A 17,452-nucleotide genomic window follows, 5' to 3' on the forward strand; every position below is an offset into this window, starting at 1 on the left:
TAAACTTTCCATCACAGATAATTTCTTTCTACCAAAAATACCAAAATGGATCGTTCGATTTTTGTTTGCGGGTTAGTGGTTTTAGCTCTTATTATTGCAATTAGTTCTGTTAATGGAAACGATCAATGCCCTAATACCATTGTTAAGCTTTTGCCATGCAGAGGTTTTTTAATGGGAAAGGGTGATATTAGTGTCCCTTGTTGCAACGGTGTTAAGGTATTAATGAAAATGGCTACTTCTGATGATGATTTGAAGCTTCAAAATATGTGTGAATGTCTCAAGAAAGAAGCTTTGGCTATTGGAGTAATTCAAGAAAGAGCTAACCAAATTCCTCAACTTTGCAACGTCAATCTTTCCATTCCTATTGATCCTAATGTGGATTGCAAAAAGTAATATTCTCCCCCCTTTTATAACTCTTGTTTACTTTTGATTGTACAAATTATTGACCAATCAAATGGGGGAGTTGGACTGTATCTGAACGGATTAAATGGGTTGGGCATAGCGTGCATTAAGATGAACGAAAACCAATGGAAAAGATTGTACATGTGGGAGGATCCAGATGAATTCTGATTTCATTTTCCCCAGTTGGACTATATATCTAAATGGGTTGTGTACTAGCGGGCCCGAGATCCATTTGGGTCATGATTGGTGATTATTTGGCTAAATAATGAGTCATATCTATCAATTCGCTCACTCAAAATAATTTTTCATTTATTTGTTTGTTAGTCTTTTATGATTTATTTAATTATCAAATCAGATTAAAAAAAAGTTTTTTCTTTTCTTTATCACGATTATATTTAACCAACCAAACCCAGAAAAATACTAATACTATCCTATGTCTTGACGATTCTTTTATGCGTCAATCTGAAACTACATGCACAATCAAATCGGCCCCAACTTGGACGAGTTGGGTGGAGTATAGCTTCATGGGGTTATATTTTTCACCTTTAGCCACATATGTTTTAATGTTAACTCAATTATGCACAGAAATAGCGCTTATTGGCCATTCTTCTAATAAAATTATTGTCATGTAATCTCAAATTACACTGACAAAATTCTATGACGTACCAATAAAGTTAATCATATCCTAATCTTGATCAATTTGATTCCTATTTGCTTTGAGCAGATTAAAAACTTCATCATCTACTGGAGAGTTCAAGCTGAAGAATTACAAGAATACTGGGATCATGGCTTTCAGAAGACCAAATTATAATCATCACAATTACCATTCAATACCTCGTAAGAAGCCTCTAATAGTCAATTAAGTGAAGGTAAATTGAGTTCATTGCTACTTAATACTAGTAACATTTATTATTCTAATTTGAACCTTGTGTAAATTAATTGTTTTCCAACTTAATATGATCAGTCTGTTATTTTACTAATCGGTTTGTTTTTTTTGGAAAATGCAGAGGCATCTCCATCAAGTGAAATACAGAAATATCTAAGAAGACTGGTCATTTCATTAAACTTAGTGTGTACTGTGCTTGGATATGTATGATATGATCAAATGTTTTATCTAATAAATTATTCAAACTTTTATCTACGGGTGTAAAACGGGCGGATTATGCTAAATTTGGATGGATTAAAATAGATTGAGTTAATAAATAGGCGGATCATTAATCCACCCGAAGGTTACTTAATAAGCTAAGATTGGCTGGGTCAAAATGAGATTACAATGGGTACTCAACCCGTCCAATTTAGTTTTTTTAATTTTATTTTGTTATAAATGATTTAATTATATAAAATTTAGAAATCGATATAATATTCTTTTAATTATGACTATATATAACATTTCAAATAAAATAAAATTTTAAAATATTTAACAAGATTTTTCATGAATCAATCCGTGCTTACATATTTAATCCAAATCAATCAAACAACGAGTAAGAATTAGTGGAGTTAGTAAATTGACGAATTAATAACTCATCCAAACTTAAGCAGATTAGACAAATCATATTTTTATAGGCTAGTTTTGACACTTTTTCCCTAAATGCAAGTCTAGAGGTCTTTAAAGCAACATACTATTAAATGACATGAAAAGTTTTACTAAAATTCTATGATAACCTAGAAGTACGATATTATTTTAAAGGCAAATAATCTTGAAATGAGAAATTAGTATTAAATAAATGATCAAATAGTTAAATAGAAACCAAAGCAAATCAGGATTAAAAAGCTTGTTTCCTTTTTCCAACTTTCTTAAACGGCTAATAAAATTGAGTCCTACATGAATTAGGATTATAGAAATGGCTATATATATATGTTAGCGTTTTCCTATTTTTATAACTTGTCTCAGTTTCCTCCGTAGTGTTACTTAGTAGTGCTTTGGTAACTTCAAAAACTATAGCAACGCTAATGTACGTGCATCCGGTTTAATGTCAAAATGCATATTTGTTTTTTCGATCCCAAAACTGAAAATTGTCGAATTCAGTTAACAAAAGACCGATTGACTAACCAAGAAACTATTTTTGTTAGTTGGTCTTTTCCTCCCCAAGGGTTTATCAAGATCAATACCGATGGCAGTTTGCTGCCTCATTCGAGATTAGCAGGGTATGGTGGGGTCACGGGATGATAAGGGAAGGTGGCTGGGCGGGTTCTGCGGCCAACTTAGCATGAGAGCGACAGTGAGCCTTACATCGGAGTTATGGGCAATATGTGGCGGTTTGACTCTAGCAAAGAATTATAATCTAAAGAAGATCATCATCAAGACCGACTCGAGCGATGCCCTAAAGTTGCTAACTGTGAGTGGTAACATCTCTGAAAGTCACCCCGATCGCGCTTTGATGGAAGAATGCAAGAATCTTACATCCAAACTTGGAATTACTCTAATCCATACGTTGAGACAAGGAAATAATTGTGCAGATCACTTGGCGAAGTTGGGAAGGATGCAACAAGAAGATTTTGTAATAATACTTAATCCAACACATTCTATGCAACAATTGCTTCTTGGTTAGGTTATCAATCCATTTGTACTTTGTGTTCAAAAAATTGGGTACAGCTTTCAGAAGGGGAGATAAAAACTTTTTTGTTCAAAGAATGCGTTCAAAAACGTAAAGAATTAGGTACGGCTTTCAGAAGGGGAGAACAATTTAAAGAATTGGATTTTACAAGAGGTTCCAACGGCTATTTGAAGAACAAGAAAATCAAATGGCATAACCATTTATACAACATTCAGAACAATTTATAGTTTAAATGGACCCTTAACAAGCAAACCCACCCAACCTGAGACCTACCAGCATTCAAAACAATTTAAAGTTTAAACAGACCCGTAACCAGTGTTTTAAAAGGCAGAGGCGTAAGGCGGGGCATTTTACATTTGTAAGCCCCGAGGCACTGGGCGTAAGCCCCATGGGTATTTAGTGTTGCCTTTTTTATTTTTCATACTTGTTGTCTATTACTTCATATAGTAACATTAGTATTTATATTAGTGAGGATCAATCCAAGTCAATAAGATATTAGCCATGTGTTTTAAAGACATCACCTAGGATGTTATTGTAAAAACTTTATTTAACAATACGAAGATTTGAGTAGTTTAGTTCAAAGTTTTGAAATATTGCTCTTAAAACATAGATAGTGTTTTTTCTTTCTTTTGTTATATATATTTTGTACTTCTATTTACAATCTTCAATATTATCCAAAAGAAACTTAAACCATAAAATTCATCGGTAGACGTTTGGAGGTCTAAAGCAAAAGTTTTACTGGCCTCACCCTCTAGCATCCCCTGCTTACGATTTGTAATTATATGTAACATAATTTTACAAGTATAAACAAATAATGAAATAAAAGCTCTTATGGAATACAAATCAACTCTAACATCTTAAATTTCAAACAATGAAAAGATCACAATTTATTAAAACAATATTACTATCATACTGTTCATTTTATATCAATAAACTTTATCAGTATTATGATTAAAACGTAACTTCTTCATGAATAAAATTAATTACTTTCAAATAGCGAAATAATAAAATATGATAATTTTGATACATAAGGACAAAAGACCAATGACAAGTGAAAATGTACAAATCTTCTATGTATTATTAAAAGAAATAGTAAGTGATATTCTGATAAGAATCGATTTGGGGGAAACACCAAATCAAAACTTAAACGCGGAATTAAGGATAAACAAGAAATTGGGGATGAGAATTGAAGAAAGGGGATGAGAAATAGAGGGATAGAAACTAGACCCTAATGATAATGAATCTATGGACAAACCTAAGTACATGAAACCTAGACCCTTCCAATCGGATTCAATTAATAGAACCTAAGCTATTTGAAATCAAGGCAAGGGAAATTCAATTGAAATCCACAAATGAACAACCCTTCATGAAATCAATGAAAAAATGGTTCAAGACCAACAATGGAATCCACCATTAACTAAGCTAACCCTAAACAAACTATCACTCCTTAGAGTATTCAATACATAATTCATCCAATCTAGATAATCTAAGTAATTGAAATGAAAGACAAGCTATATATACAAGCTAAGTAAAGAAGACTAATAGGCAATTACAATGCTACCCTTAATGAAGTAAGGGCCTTGTTTGGCTGGTCTTCTTAGTGTAGCCTTCAATTCAAGAATTGGAAGAATTGGCCTTCAATGGCCAAACACGTCCCTCCTTGCATAGATGGCCCTCTAATCAATCTTGCATGCATGGCCTTCTTGCAAGCATAACCTTCTTTGCGCAAATACCCAACTCCCGATCTTGTCCAAGTTTGCAAATGTAGCCAATTTGCAGAAAAGTCCCTGTTTGCACATTTGGCCACTTTGCGCATTTGGTCTCCTTTCTAGCTTCTTCTTCAATCAACTCCTAAGACACCTTCCACACATCATAAGCCATCTTGTGTGGCTTGTAGGAGCCTCCAAAAGCCTCAAACGACTTCCTCATCTTCCATGTAGCTTGTAGAGCTTGAAGTCTCATATCTCGTCCTTGAATGTACGTCTTGAAATGAAGTGTGCTAAGTAGGATCATATCATCCTCCCTTTCTTCAAAAGGATTCGTCCTCAAATCCGTACCTTGCAAAATATGGAAGAGAATGAGTACAAACTCTTTCACAAAATAAGCAAGGTAGTCATCATAAGGCCAGTGATAATACCTAATGTAACGACCCGTTTGGTCGTTTCGCATTTTTGGACTCTTTTTCATTAAAATACCCTTTCCGTAGCTTTAAATGATATTCTTGACTTGCGGGAACTGGTGGCACGGTGATTTAATTGGCGGGTACTTTTTGAAATATATTTATTTAATATGTGTGAATAGTTTATTTATAAGAATATAAGTTTCACACATATAAGGTATAAGTTGGTAAATATAGTATTTGACGGAGTGGATAATTTTTAAATAAAACAAAGTGGTTAATTGAATAAGTGAAATAGGGAGGCTATGGTGGTAAAGAAGTGGGCCAAGCCCATTACTTATTCAGGCTGAAACCATGTTGTTGTGGTTGTGGGGATAAAAATATTAGGGAAATGAGCTTTGACTCTTGAAAAAAATAAACGAAGGGGCTGCTCAAGAGGTTTTGGTGTACGACACAGTGATTAATTCACTGGTTTTAAGCTTCAGGTATTATCTTGGTGTTAGTTCATATCATGCACTTATTTATTGATTATTATATAGAGGCCTTTGGAAAGTGCATAATTTATTTAATGAACCAATGATTTGGAAGATCATTTGATTACTATTACTAAGGGAAAATATCAGATTGTTCTACGTGCATATTTTTTTAAGAGTAATTATTGATGTCACTAGTAACTAAATTGCAACATACAAAATGCATAGAACAACTAGTTTACAACCAATATCTCGTACCTATTGTTGTTACTTGTATCATCATTGGATTATTACCTATTGCTATGCACAATTTGGACTTATCTTTTCGGATTGCTAAAAAGAAAATAAATGAATTGAACTAGGAAAGCATTAACCAACAAAACTTAGCAAATGATTAGGTGATGATGGGGTACTAACTAACGGGGCAGTGAGAGGTTACTAGGTGGGATGCATATTTTTTATGATTTTTAAGTGAACTGCTAGCATGGAACGTTCAGATAGTGTTGATGTTAAAAGCTTCCGCATTTTCACTTTTATACAGAGATGTAGTAATTTTCTTCCATGTTTAGTATTTTTGGGATGTGATAATTAATCTATTGGATATTCATAAATTGTATTGAATTATATGCACACCTTCAAATTCATGACAATTAAGATTTTGAGATAATTGAAGGTTTTAAGCCCTAGTCTTAAGAGATGAGAATTTAGGATTTGAGAGACTATTTATGGATGAAATTGACTAATTTTCTGGATATATGACCCTTAGGTTATGGGTGATATGATTTTTCAATAAAATTTCAGTTGTGGGTCCGTGGTCACTTTTTAAGGTCGTTTTTGGGTTTCAAATATAAATATAGCAATATGGGTGTCCTTAGGTTCGTATTCTAACGTAGATCGCATATTTTTATAGATTTTGATCTTTCAGAGGCTCTACGCGAAGGGAAGGCATTAGTTTGATTGTTCGTGGCACTCGCTCGGCATTGAGGTAGGTTACGGTCTACTTTAGTTAGACTCTGATTAGAGAATCGTATGTAGTTGTAGAAAGTGACGGGGATAGCATATAGGCCTTCGGGCATGAAGTGGAGGTGGATTCCAATTAGGTTGGCTTTGTCGGTATTGTATGTGGCTTGTCGCCATATGTGTTATTTTACGTGATTATCACACATTTTGTATCTCTTGTCATATACTAGCTCCCTCATTATATGAAAAGGAATGATAACATTAATATGACTTGTATTTGTTGATTGTATATTGATGATATTGTTGAGACTGATGACATGTATGACATGCCTTCCATATTATTCTTGTGATGATGGTAAGCTAAGTGATTAAGAGACTCCGAGGTTTTTGCTGGAGATTGAGAGTGACAGAGAGACTCCGAGGCCCTTGCCGGAGATTAAGAGTGATTGAAAGCCTCAGAGGTTTACGCCGGAGAGAGCACGAGTGGTACATGGACTTCGCGGGTCCCCCATGGGTCATGGCTTTGAGGCACGCCAGCTTACGCGTGTGTGTACGAGAGTGGAGTGAGAGAGGTGACGTTGCGTTGCATTGCATTCATTCACTCATACGTTTGATCGATCACCCGGTTAATTATATCCTGTCATGGTTGATTTCATGATTCCTTTACACTTTACTTGTATATTATATGTGACCATACCCGTTTGCTCTATGTGTACTACTTGTTAGTTCCACTTCTTCATGCGTTATATAATCATTGTCGGCGTATGATGCTTACCGGTACTAGTGTTGTACTTGATACTACTCTTCTTTGCACTTTTGTTGTGAGTGCGGTACGATCCGAGCTCCCGATTCTACACCCGTGGTTAATACGCGAGGGTGATATCTTTCGGTAATTCAGGGTGAGCTACTTGGTCATCCGTGGCCCCTGAAGGACCTCCTCTATTTATTTCTGTTTTTGTATTCGACAGACAATATGTAGCCTTCGGGTATTTTCAGACTTATATTCCGTACTATGTTAGCGCTCTTGTACCCCTGTGACTAGATTTTGGGGTTGTCGTGACATTTCTAGTTATGATAAGTATTTAAGACGTGATAACTTATTCTTATTTAATTTTCCGCTTAATTAACTTGCTATTAGTAATGTGGTTCGCCTACTTGGAGGGATAGTGTAGGTGCCACCACGACTCGCGAATTGGGTCGTGACACCTAAAGTAAGCAGAGCATGCAAATAACATACTAAATGGCTCACTTTTATGATATAACCAAGCATCAAATGGATCTAGAAAGAACATGTATCCAAATAATGCCAAAGACATTTGGCTATTCAAGTCATTTTGACAAAAGGGTAAATCAAAGAACCCAATGCAAATAGAAACCCCAACATGCAAGTCTACATTAGTCCTAGCAATTAAGAAGCTTACATAATCTCTCCTTAAGTCAAGAAACAAGTGAAATCCCTCATGACTAAGTATAATATCACCAATAAGCCCAACCCAAGTCAAGGGTCCAATCATTACATTAGTCCACCTAAAGTAAGGAATCACTCCTAAGTCATCATTGGGGTCAAATACAAAGGTATCACCCACACTACTTTTTCCATATTCCCCATGCAAGCCCAACATGAAATCAAGTAATAATACTAGCAAATTATCACATGAATGGAAAGAAGTGTTACTACTATGCTCAATACACCAAGAAGTTAGCTTCATGTCTTTAGAAAGCCCAAGAATACATACCGTCCTTGGAGGAAGTAAGAGATATGACTTCATACCAAAGTGTAGTCCAATGAGGTCTTCTCCAATGGGTACCCTCTTCAAGTCTCCTCCTTTGATGAAACTTCACAAACAAGTTAATCACATAATCAACTTTATCAAAAGAAGGATTTTTACCTTTAGGCTCTTCGAACCTATGCCAAGCTAAGAGCAGCATCTCCTCATCCCTTAGGATAAAAGATTTGGCACAGTCTTTCCAAGAAGTGTGCTCTTTTCTTTTCAAATTGCTCCCCTTCTTTAAAGAGCACTCATCACTTATGGAAGTATTTTTAAAATTCGACGTTGGTCCATCAAGTAGGTCACAAACCCTCAAGAAGGACTTTTCGTCTCGTGAATAGTGTCAACAACTTCAACTACTCCATGCTTGTCATCAAGACCAAGCCCATCATCATCCCATAGTGGGTTACTAAATACCTTGTAGTCTCCAAAGGACACTTCATTTGCAACATTACCAGCATCCCACTAGGTACATGACTATTCACATGATCAATTTCATCAATATCGTCACTAAATTAAGGCTCATTAAGCACATCACAAAGTTCCTCAAATAGTGGATTATCATGCCAAGAAAATTGATCAAAACAAGTATCCACACTAGTTGGACACAAATCGATCTTGCTAGAAGAATCAATTCGGTCATCGCTAGGATCAACTAGTGGGTGAGCTATCATTTCACATGACAATGTACTAACATGCAAATCATAGGAATCAACACTAGGTGGACACAACTTGAACTCAAAAGAAGAGTCAAGATAGTCATCAATAGGATCAACTAGTGTTGGATCACCCATATCAAACACATTGTCAATTGTCACAATTGCACTAAGCTCATCACAAGGCAAAGGCTCATTAAGCTCAATTAAGGACAAGCTATCATTTACACTCACTTCGACAACATGATCAATCACATCATTTGTGGTGTTAAGAGTAGCTGTTTTACCTTAAAGTTCACATTCATCTCCTTTGCCTTGGGTTTCAACTTTGAGCTCGTTTGCTCCTTTCGAAGCTCTCAACCACCTCAAGAACCTTCAAAGGTTGAGGGTCATCATTAGGTTTGCTTTCGAGAATACCTGCACTATCATTAAGACTACTAGAGAAGAAAGAAAAGTCACAAGGGTTAGATAAAGGTTGTGACAACTCCCTCACATCACTCCTCACATCCTCTCCTTTTTCCTCTCTAGAGTTGTCACTTTTCACTCCCTTACTCCTCTCAATCTTTTCTCTCACAATTTGTTGGACCTTGTGGACTTGTTCTTGCATTTGGAGAACTAGCTCCGTCATTTCCTTGAGGTTTTCTTGTGCCCCTTTTATATGATCTCTTATGCACTTGAAGTCTTCTCTTATCTCCTTGAGCCCACCACTTGTTTTTGTTTTTTCTTTGGGTTCATTCCTCGCTTGAAGCCCCTCATTCCTCCTGCTTCCTTCGCCTATCGTCACTCCTCTCCTACCTTCCATAACATATCCAACTTGAGAACATGGTAACCGCGGATTAGGATAAGAGTAATGATTCATTGCATTTCTTGGAGTAGGATAAGATGTCGGACTTGAGTAGTCGCCACAAGAACTTCCAAAACTAACAAGTTGGTTACCTCTCGTCAACACTTCTCTCCTTCTACCCTCCACACCATAGCCATATTGAGAACATGGCACCTCCGGATTAGGATAAGAATCATAGTTCATTGTGTTTCTTGGATTAAGAAATGTATCATCTCTTCTCCTCCTCGAACTATTCCTACTTGGACCAATCCACACACTTATACCATTTTGCTTGGAATAGGAAGTATTACAAGGCGATGCACCTGAATACCTATTATAAGATCCCACATAATAGTTTTGTTCAATCCCATTATCTTCACAAGTATATTCACCACAAAGCACATAGCCATTAGGTTCATAATCACTACATTCTTCCCATTCTTGCAAGTTTTTATCAAGTGGTTCATACCGAAAGTGTGAGGAAGGAGCATACCTCAACTCACCTCCATGTCCATAGTGTGTAGAATGAGACTCTTCATGCTCGTATCCACCATAGGACCTTTCTTCATACTCATCTACACTCTTCTTCATAAGCCTCGTGAGGCGTTGCCTCGCGATTTCCCCTCGGAGTAGTATTCTTCACCCTCGTACAAGTTATGATCATATCGACGATGTTTCTCAAACGACTCATGAGCCCCATCACCATCATATTCATTGTAAGAATAGTGATGCTCATATCCCATGTCATCTTCCTCATAGCCTCCGTCACCCTCATAGTTATACCCTTCATTGCTAGAGGCATAACCTTTAAAATCATCTCCACAAGACTCGGAAGCTATGGATGACATCCTTATCTCTCCTTCTCCTTATGTCTCCTCTTCGTGTACCTACAAAATGAGCAAACACTCACGTCACTCGTATTTGCACTCAAACTTACCTCTCAACCTAAGCTTCTTCCAAAGTTGGTCAAAAACCCTTTTCAATCCAAATCAATTCACAAGATCGCTAACCTTTGTGGAGGAATAGATTCTTGTTAATCGAAAGATGGACGACTCGATAAAGCAAAAGGACTTGAGCCAAGAAGATTCAACGAGGTGTAAATGAGAAAAGCTTGAAAAGAATTGGCACGAAAGAAAGACGGACTCAAGAACTAGTGTACACAAGTAGAACAATTATTAAATGCACACTAGTGGAAGAAAACAAGAAAAAAACGAAATCCAAAAATCGAGAATGAAATAAAATTTCGGGCCCGGGTAGGTGATAACTTGAAAACACGGCCGTGAAGCCCCAATTGATCTAAGGTATCAATACGAAACAACTAAAAATTTTAAGTTTCTACACTTTTTTTTTTCTTTTTTCTTGCTTCCTACCAAAAGATTAGGGAGAGAAAACCAACAAGGAATTCCAAGAAATTTTCTGGAATTGAAATGAATTGAGAACAAAATTTGAGGCTTGAAAATGAGATGGAAGTGAAAGGAATCAAAGTTGAATCAAGATACAGATACCTTGAAATGTACTATTGATACTTGGATTATATGGCTGGAACTTGATTTATACGGACTAATTGTACGGTGGGATTTGTATTTTTACGGTCCGGTCCGTACAATTTCTTACGGACCGTAGAATGGTCCATCAAACAGTAACAGTACATAGCAAACTTGGACTTCAATTATACGGTTGGCCAAAAAAGTTATACGGTTCGTTAATTTTTATACGGACCGTGAAATTGTAACCGTAGAATAGGAACAGTAAGTGGGCAACTTGGCGTCCAATTGACGAAGAGATTATACGGACCGTCGAATTTTATACGGTCCGTATATTGGCACCGTATTTTAGCAACAGTAGCTCAAATTTGTGGCTCCCAATTCATGATGGAAATATACGGTCCGTGGATTTTTATACGGTCCGTATATTTTGGACCGTATTTCCCACAACAATGACGTCTTGTACTTGTTCAACTCGATCTTTGGTTGGATTTTCTGAATTTTCTTGACTTGTTGGACCCAGACAACCTAGTATTTTCACCTTTAGGGATAGGAAAACACCTTTTGACAACTTTCAAAAAAATATTTTGAATCAAACGCAACCTTGGGTCATCTTCTTCGTCATGAATATATGAAGATCTTCAAGAGCATCAAGAACATTCAAATTTTTAACTACTTCAATTCCGACTCCAATTGACCCCAAATTTTGGATCTAGCCTCCCCTCCACCTAGAGAACAAAGCCCACTCCAAATTGAGACCAATTGAACACCTAAAATTGAAGACCACTTGCTTGTTCTTCAAGTTCTTCAAACCTTCAAAATCCAAAAATGGTAGATCCCTCAAATTAACTCCAAATTAACTCAAATTTCGGATATAAGCTCCTTTTCTCCTAAACAACAAAGCCCAATACCAATTAAATCTCAATTTTACCAAAGTCAACCAAACCCACTTGAGTTCTTCAAGCTTTGATAAAGCTTCAATGGTGAAAACTTCAAAACCCAACCAAATAACTTCAAACTTTGGATTTAGAGGTTTTTGATAGCAACAAACTCAAATTCAGCCTCAAATCCACCAAAATAACAACACAAGAACAATTTTTGAATTTTTTATGAATTTTTAGATTTTTTATTTTTTTGGGATTTTCAAATTTTGAGCCTAGGATTAGAAATTGTAGGAACAATCTTTTAACCTGACTATAATACCAAATGATAAGAATCGATTTGGGGGAAACACCAAATCAAAACCTAAACGCGGAATTAAGGATAAACAAGAAATTGGGGATGAGAATTGAAGAAAAGGGATGAAAAATAGAGGGATAGAAACTAGACCCTAATGATAATGAATCTATGGACAAATCTAAGTATATGAAACCTAGACCCTTCCAATCGGATTCAATCAATAGAACCTAAGCTATTTGAAATCAAGGCAAGGGAAATTCAATTGAAACCCACAAATGAACAAGCCTTCATGAAATCAATGGAAAAATAGTTCAAGACCAACAATGGAATCCACCATTAACTAAGCTAACCCTAAACAAACTATCAACTCTTAGAGTATTCAATACATAATTTATCCAATCTAGATAATCTAAGTAATTGAAATGAAAGACAAGCTATATATATAAGCTAAGTAAAGAAGACTAATAGGCAATTACAATGCTACCTTTAATGAAGTAAGGGCTTGTTTGGCTAGTCTTCTTAGTGTAGTCTTGATTCAAGAATTGGCCTTGATAGCCAAACACGCCCTCTTTGCATAGATGGTTCTCTAATCAATCTTGCATGCATGGCCTTCTTGTAAGCATAACCTTCATTGCTCAAATAGCCAACTCCCGATCTTGTCCAAGTTTGCAAGGGTATCCAATTTACAGAAATGTCCCTGTTTGCACGTTTGGCCACTTTGCGCATTTGGTCCCCTTTCTAGTAGCTTCTTCTTCAATCAACTCCCAAGCCACCTTCCACACATCATAAGCCATCTTGTGTGGGTTGTAGGAGCCTCCAAAAGCCTCAAATGACTTTCTCATCTTCCATGTAGCTTGTAGAGCTTGAAGTCTCATATCTCGTCCTTGAATGTACGTCTTGAAATGAAGTGTGCTAAGTAGGATCATATCATATTCACCCTCATGATGTTCTTAAATAGTAAATATGCAATACTACGACTTGTTATTTGAGTTACTCCCAATCTTCTTATTTACATAGATGAAAAAATATTAAGTACCATTCATTTGTTAAAGAATTAGGAGGGTCAATGATTATAATTAATGAATTTAATATATAATTTGTATAAGAACTGTTAGGTGAGCCCCGAGCATTGGTATTATGTGTGTTTAAGGTGTATAATTGGGCACTTAGGCGTAAGCCTCACAAGAACTAAGCTCAGCACGTGAGTCCCAGGGCATTTTGCCAGTGGCTCGCCCCTGAGCGAGTTCTGAAACTGCCTTTTAAAACACTGCCCCTTAACAAGTAACAAACCCGACTCGAGACCTATCGGCATTCAAAACAATTTAAAGTTTAAATGGTCCTGTAACAAGTAACAAACCCGACCCGAGACCTACCAGCAAGGATAATTAAAATAGTACCAAGTGTAATACTTGCTCTAATCTTCGTAGGTTTTCATTTGTGTTTGTTAACTAGGGATTTTGCCATATCATCAGCTGGCTAAAATTTTGGTGGTTTAACGGTGGGTTCTTTGTCGTGTTTAGGGAAAACGCTATTGTTTTTCTTCTTGATTGCCCAAAGACCTCTTTTATGGTACATTCTTGAACGGGAGAATTTACCAACACCATGAATTAGGTCTGGGTTACGAAGAGTTTTGCTCTGCTTGAAGTGTGAGTGTGTGTGATTTCGTTGATGAAAATAATCCTAGTAGCTGATTTATACATGGTGTAGTGAGGGTTTCTGCATATGGGCCTATGTAGTACTGAGAGGCCAATGGGTAATTTGCAGGATTTCCATTGCTTGGGGTGGTCTTTAATTTTTGTACCCTCTTTAATGTTTTGCCATCGCTAAAAGCTTCTTGGTTCTGAGTTCGAACCCGTGCTAAGTTAAAAACTTTAAAAAAAAATTCACAAGGCATAAGTTGGATTCGTAGGGCATAAGTTGGACCCATGTCTTAAGGCATAAGTTGGGTTTCAAACTCTGCCTTAAGGCCAAAAAAAAAAAAAATTACTGGAATTTTGCAAACCTCTGCCTTAAGGCCTAATTTTGGGTAAAAGTTTGCCTTAAGGCATAAGTTGGGTCCAACATATGCCTTGCGAATCCCAACTTATGTCTTGCGAATTTTTTTTTTTTTTTACTGAGCCTGGGTTCAAACCCAAGACCTCTGGGTGTTAAGTGAAGGAAAAATATTAAAGACTACCAATTTGAGGGCTAAAAATTAAAGACCACCCCAAATGAAGACAAAAAAAAAAAAAAAAATGGAGCCCAATGTCTTATATGGGCTGGACCAGATTGATTGATTAGTCATGATACAATTCGCTTAATAGCCTGTTGTTGGCCAAGCTTCATTCTACTTATTTTGAAAAATACTTTTGGAAAAAATATAAATAATACTTCATCCATCCAGATTTGTTTGGAGGTTGATCAGTTTGGGAGTCAAACAACTCTTTCTTTGACCTTTTTTTTCAACTCTTTTCATATATTGTGAATTATTAGTTATTCAGACTTATAGTACTTTTTACGTAGTTTTCAAATATGTATTTCATATTATAAAATACTCGAAGAATGTTTAAAATTAGGTAAAAAAAAATGACTCCCCAAATTGGTCAACCTTCAAACAAATTGGGACGGAAGGAGTAGCAGATTGTGTTTAGCTAATCAATTTTACCAATATTAAAGTAGTACTTTGTGCTTGGCTAAAGTTTCAAAACTCACCCTCACCGCCACCACTACCCAAACCGCAACCCACTCCCCTTACCAGACAACAACCCCCCCCCCCCCACGCACTAACACCTCCCCAACCCCTCACCTACCCATCACTATCCACCCCAAACCCTCACCCCATTCACCCTACCTACTAACCTTAACCCCAACCAACCCCCCACTTCTACCCCCAAACCCACCGCATCACCAAAAAGCCCCCACCCACCACCACTACAAACATCTCCATCATTACTGGCAAACATTAGTGTTTCAATTAATATTTTTATTATCTTAATTTTGTATTTATTTTCTAATATTAGTTACTTTTTTATTTAAATTGTATATTTATTATGTTTAAATAAACATATCATGCACATTCAGATGTTGAAAGCGAAGATGATTCCACTGGTTTTAGTTGACTTCTCTTTTGGAGGGTTAATTGTTGGTTAGAACAATTTGTTTTCATTGAAATATAACCAAAACAAAATCCCAGGTGGGGTACACTTACTCGTAATGAACCTATATGACATGAATTTGAACTAGTCGGTATAAATTTTATCTCTTAAGAACCGTACATGTACCTTTTAATGCATACGATTCATAAAAATTATGAATCAATGTATAGTAATATTGTTACTGGTTCAAATCCAAAGAACTTAATTTCTGATGACTATTATTTTGGTAAAAAAACTCATCCACAAGAAAACCAAAGGGATAATAGCATTTTTAGTTCCTTAGTTGCTGAATTCTAATTATAATCCTTGTGATTTATGACTTAGATATATAATCTTTAATTAACAAAGATGTGTGCTTTTTGTTCCCTTTATATAGGAAATGTGTTATATTTAGACTATTTATAGAATCATATTACACTCAGACATGAGTAACAATACTTATTGAACATTACATATGGATAATTCACTAGTTTCATGATTGATAATGCGATAATTTTGTGAAGAGTCAAAGAGAGAAGGATTAAAAGTGCATCACTTGAATTAATTGAAGGTTCAAAGTGCTTAGCTAGACATCACTAGGACCAAACTCATAATTTAACAATAACTAAAGGGACCAAATCTACAATGACCACACACCAAAATGCAGTTGAAATGGTTCTTGGACTATATAATTAATGAAGTTTTGTTATATATCCCTACACCAAAATGCAGATGAAATGGTTCTTGGACTATATAGTTAATGAAGTTTTGTTATATGTCCCCACACCAAAAAACAGATGAAAAGGTTCTTGGACTATATAGTTAGTGAAGTTTTGTTAGATGTCCCTACACCAAAATACAGTTGAAATGGTTCTTGGACTATATATTTCATAATAATCAGGCCTGTCACTACTTCAACTAGATATTGTAGAAATAGCTTGATAGTTTTGCACTAGCACTAATAAAAACATAGCAAATTAGGCTAAGACCAAAAAATGACCCCTTGTTCAATCTCTTTCACAACATTTCTTATTTTGGTTTTGATAATTGTCCCTTACAAAAATGGTCACTCTAGATCTTTAATCCATATTGAAGGTTATGGTCCCCTAGAGCAAGCCATTGTCTTAGTAATGGTCAATTTTATGTTTGCCCTCCTCCAAGAGAAGGGCATGGACCTCGTGCACCGAAACAACGAGCAGTTATAAATGATTATTCGCATGTAAGACCCGAGCATGATCTTGCAATTGATCATGCTGGACTAAAACAAAAGGAAGAGGTCAAAGATTACCAACCTAAAAGGTCGGGGGATGGTTCTGAATATCGTCGTTGTGTACCAAATGAAGGGCTAGAGGTCGACTATTCACCCAATTCACCGAGACATAATAAACCAGGACATAGCCTTGGTATGGGTCATGGTGCACCACCAAAACAAGAGTAAATTTACAACCTATCCTAAAATTATATGTAGTTGCATCTGCAAAATAATGGTTGTGTCACACAGTTGGTGAATTTCAATTTCAGATAATAGTAATTTTTCTTTCTTTTTTTAATTATTACAAAAGCATATTCATCTTGATCCTAACAATCGAAGTAGTTGAATGGTTAATGATTTGGTTCGGTTAGGTTTACGATTCAAAACTTTTTTTCAATACTCACCATCCTTATTATTCCTCTCGTCCTAATTTATGTGGCACACTTTTTATTTTAGTCTGTCTCCAAAAAATATCACCTTTCTATATTTAGAAACAATTTAATTTTATGAAATGATGTACAACCACACAAATATCCAAGACTTGTTTTAGATCACAGATTTCAAAAAACTTCCTTTTTTTCTTAAACTCCATGCCAAGTTAGATGGTGTCAAATAAATTAGAATAGAAGGAGTAGTTAATAATCCTAGTGATTGAATTTCTATGCTT

At 35.9% G+C, this 17,452-nt stretch overlaps 1 protein-coding gene across 1 annotated transcript; it reads left to right on the forward strand.

Annotated features, from left to right (window-relative positions):
* On the forward strand, window positions 1–1,541 carry LOC132060531 (non-specific lipid-transfer protein 1-like). The gene is made up of 3 exons (XM_059453546.1): window positions 1–389; window positions 1,127–1,271; window positions 1,410–1,541. Exons 1-2 carry the CDS (start codon window positions 46–48, stop codon window positions 1,263–1,265), a joined length of 483 nt encoding a protein of 160 aa, XP_059309529.1. The 5' UTR covers window positions 1–45; the 3' UTR covers window positions 1,266–1,271; window positions 1,410–1,541.
* The last annotated feature ends 15,911 nt before the right edge of the window (window positions 1,542–17,452 follow it).

The sequence above is a fragment of the Lycium ferocissimum genome, chromosome 6, assembly GCF_029784015.1.
Source record: "Lycium ferocissimum isolate CSIRO_LF1 chromosome 6, AGI_CSIRO_Lferr_CH_V1, whole genome shotgun sequence".
Lineage (NCBI taxonomy): Eukaryota > Viridiplantae > Streptophyta > Magnoliopsida > Solanales > Solanaceae > Lycium > Lycium ferocissimum.

Bases quoted from the DNA above. Each gene is read 5' to 3' on its own strand.
- LOC132060531 (XM_059453546.1), top strand. From the start codon at position 46: ATGGATCGTTCGATTTTTGTTTGCGGGTTAGTGGTTTTAGCTCTTATT. The intron at 390-1,126 runs GTAATATTCTCC...TGCTTTGAGCAG, and splicing joins CCTAATGTGGATTGCAAAAA to ATTAAAAACTTCATCATCTA.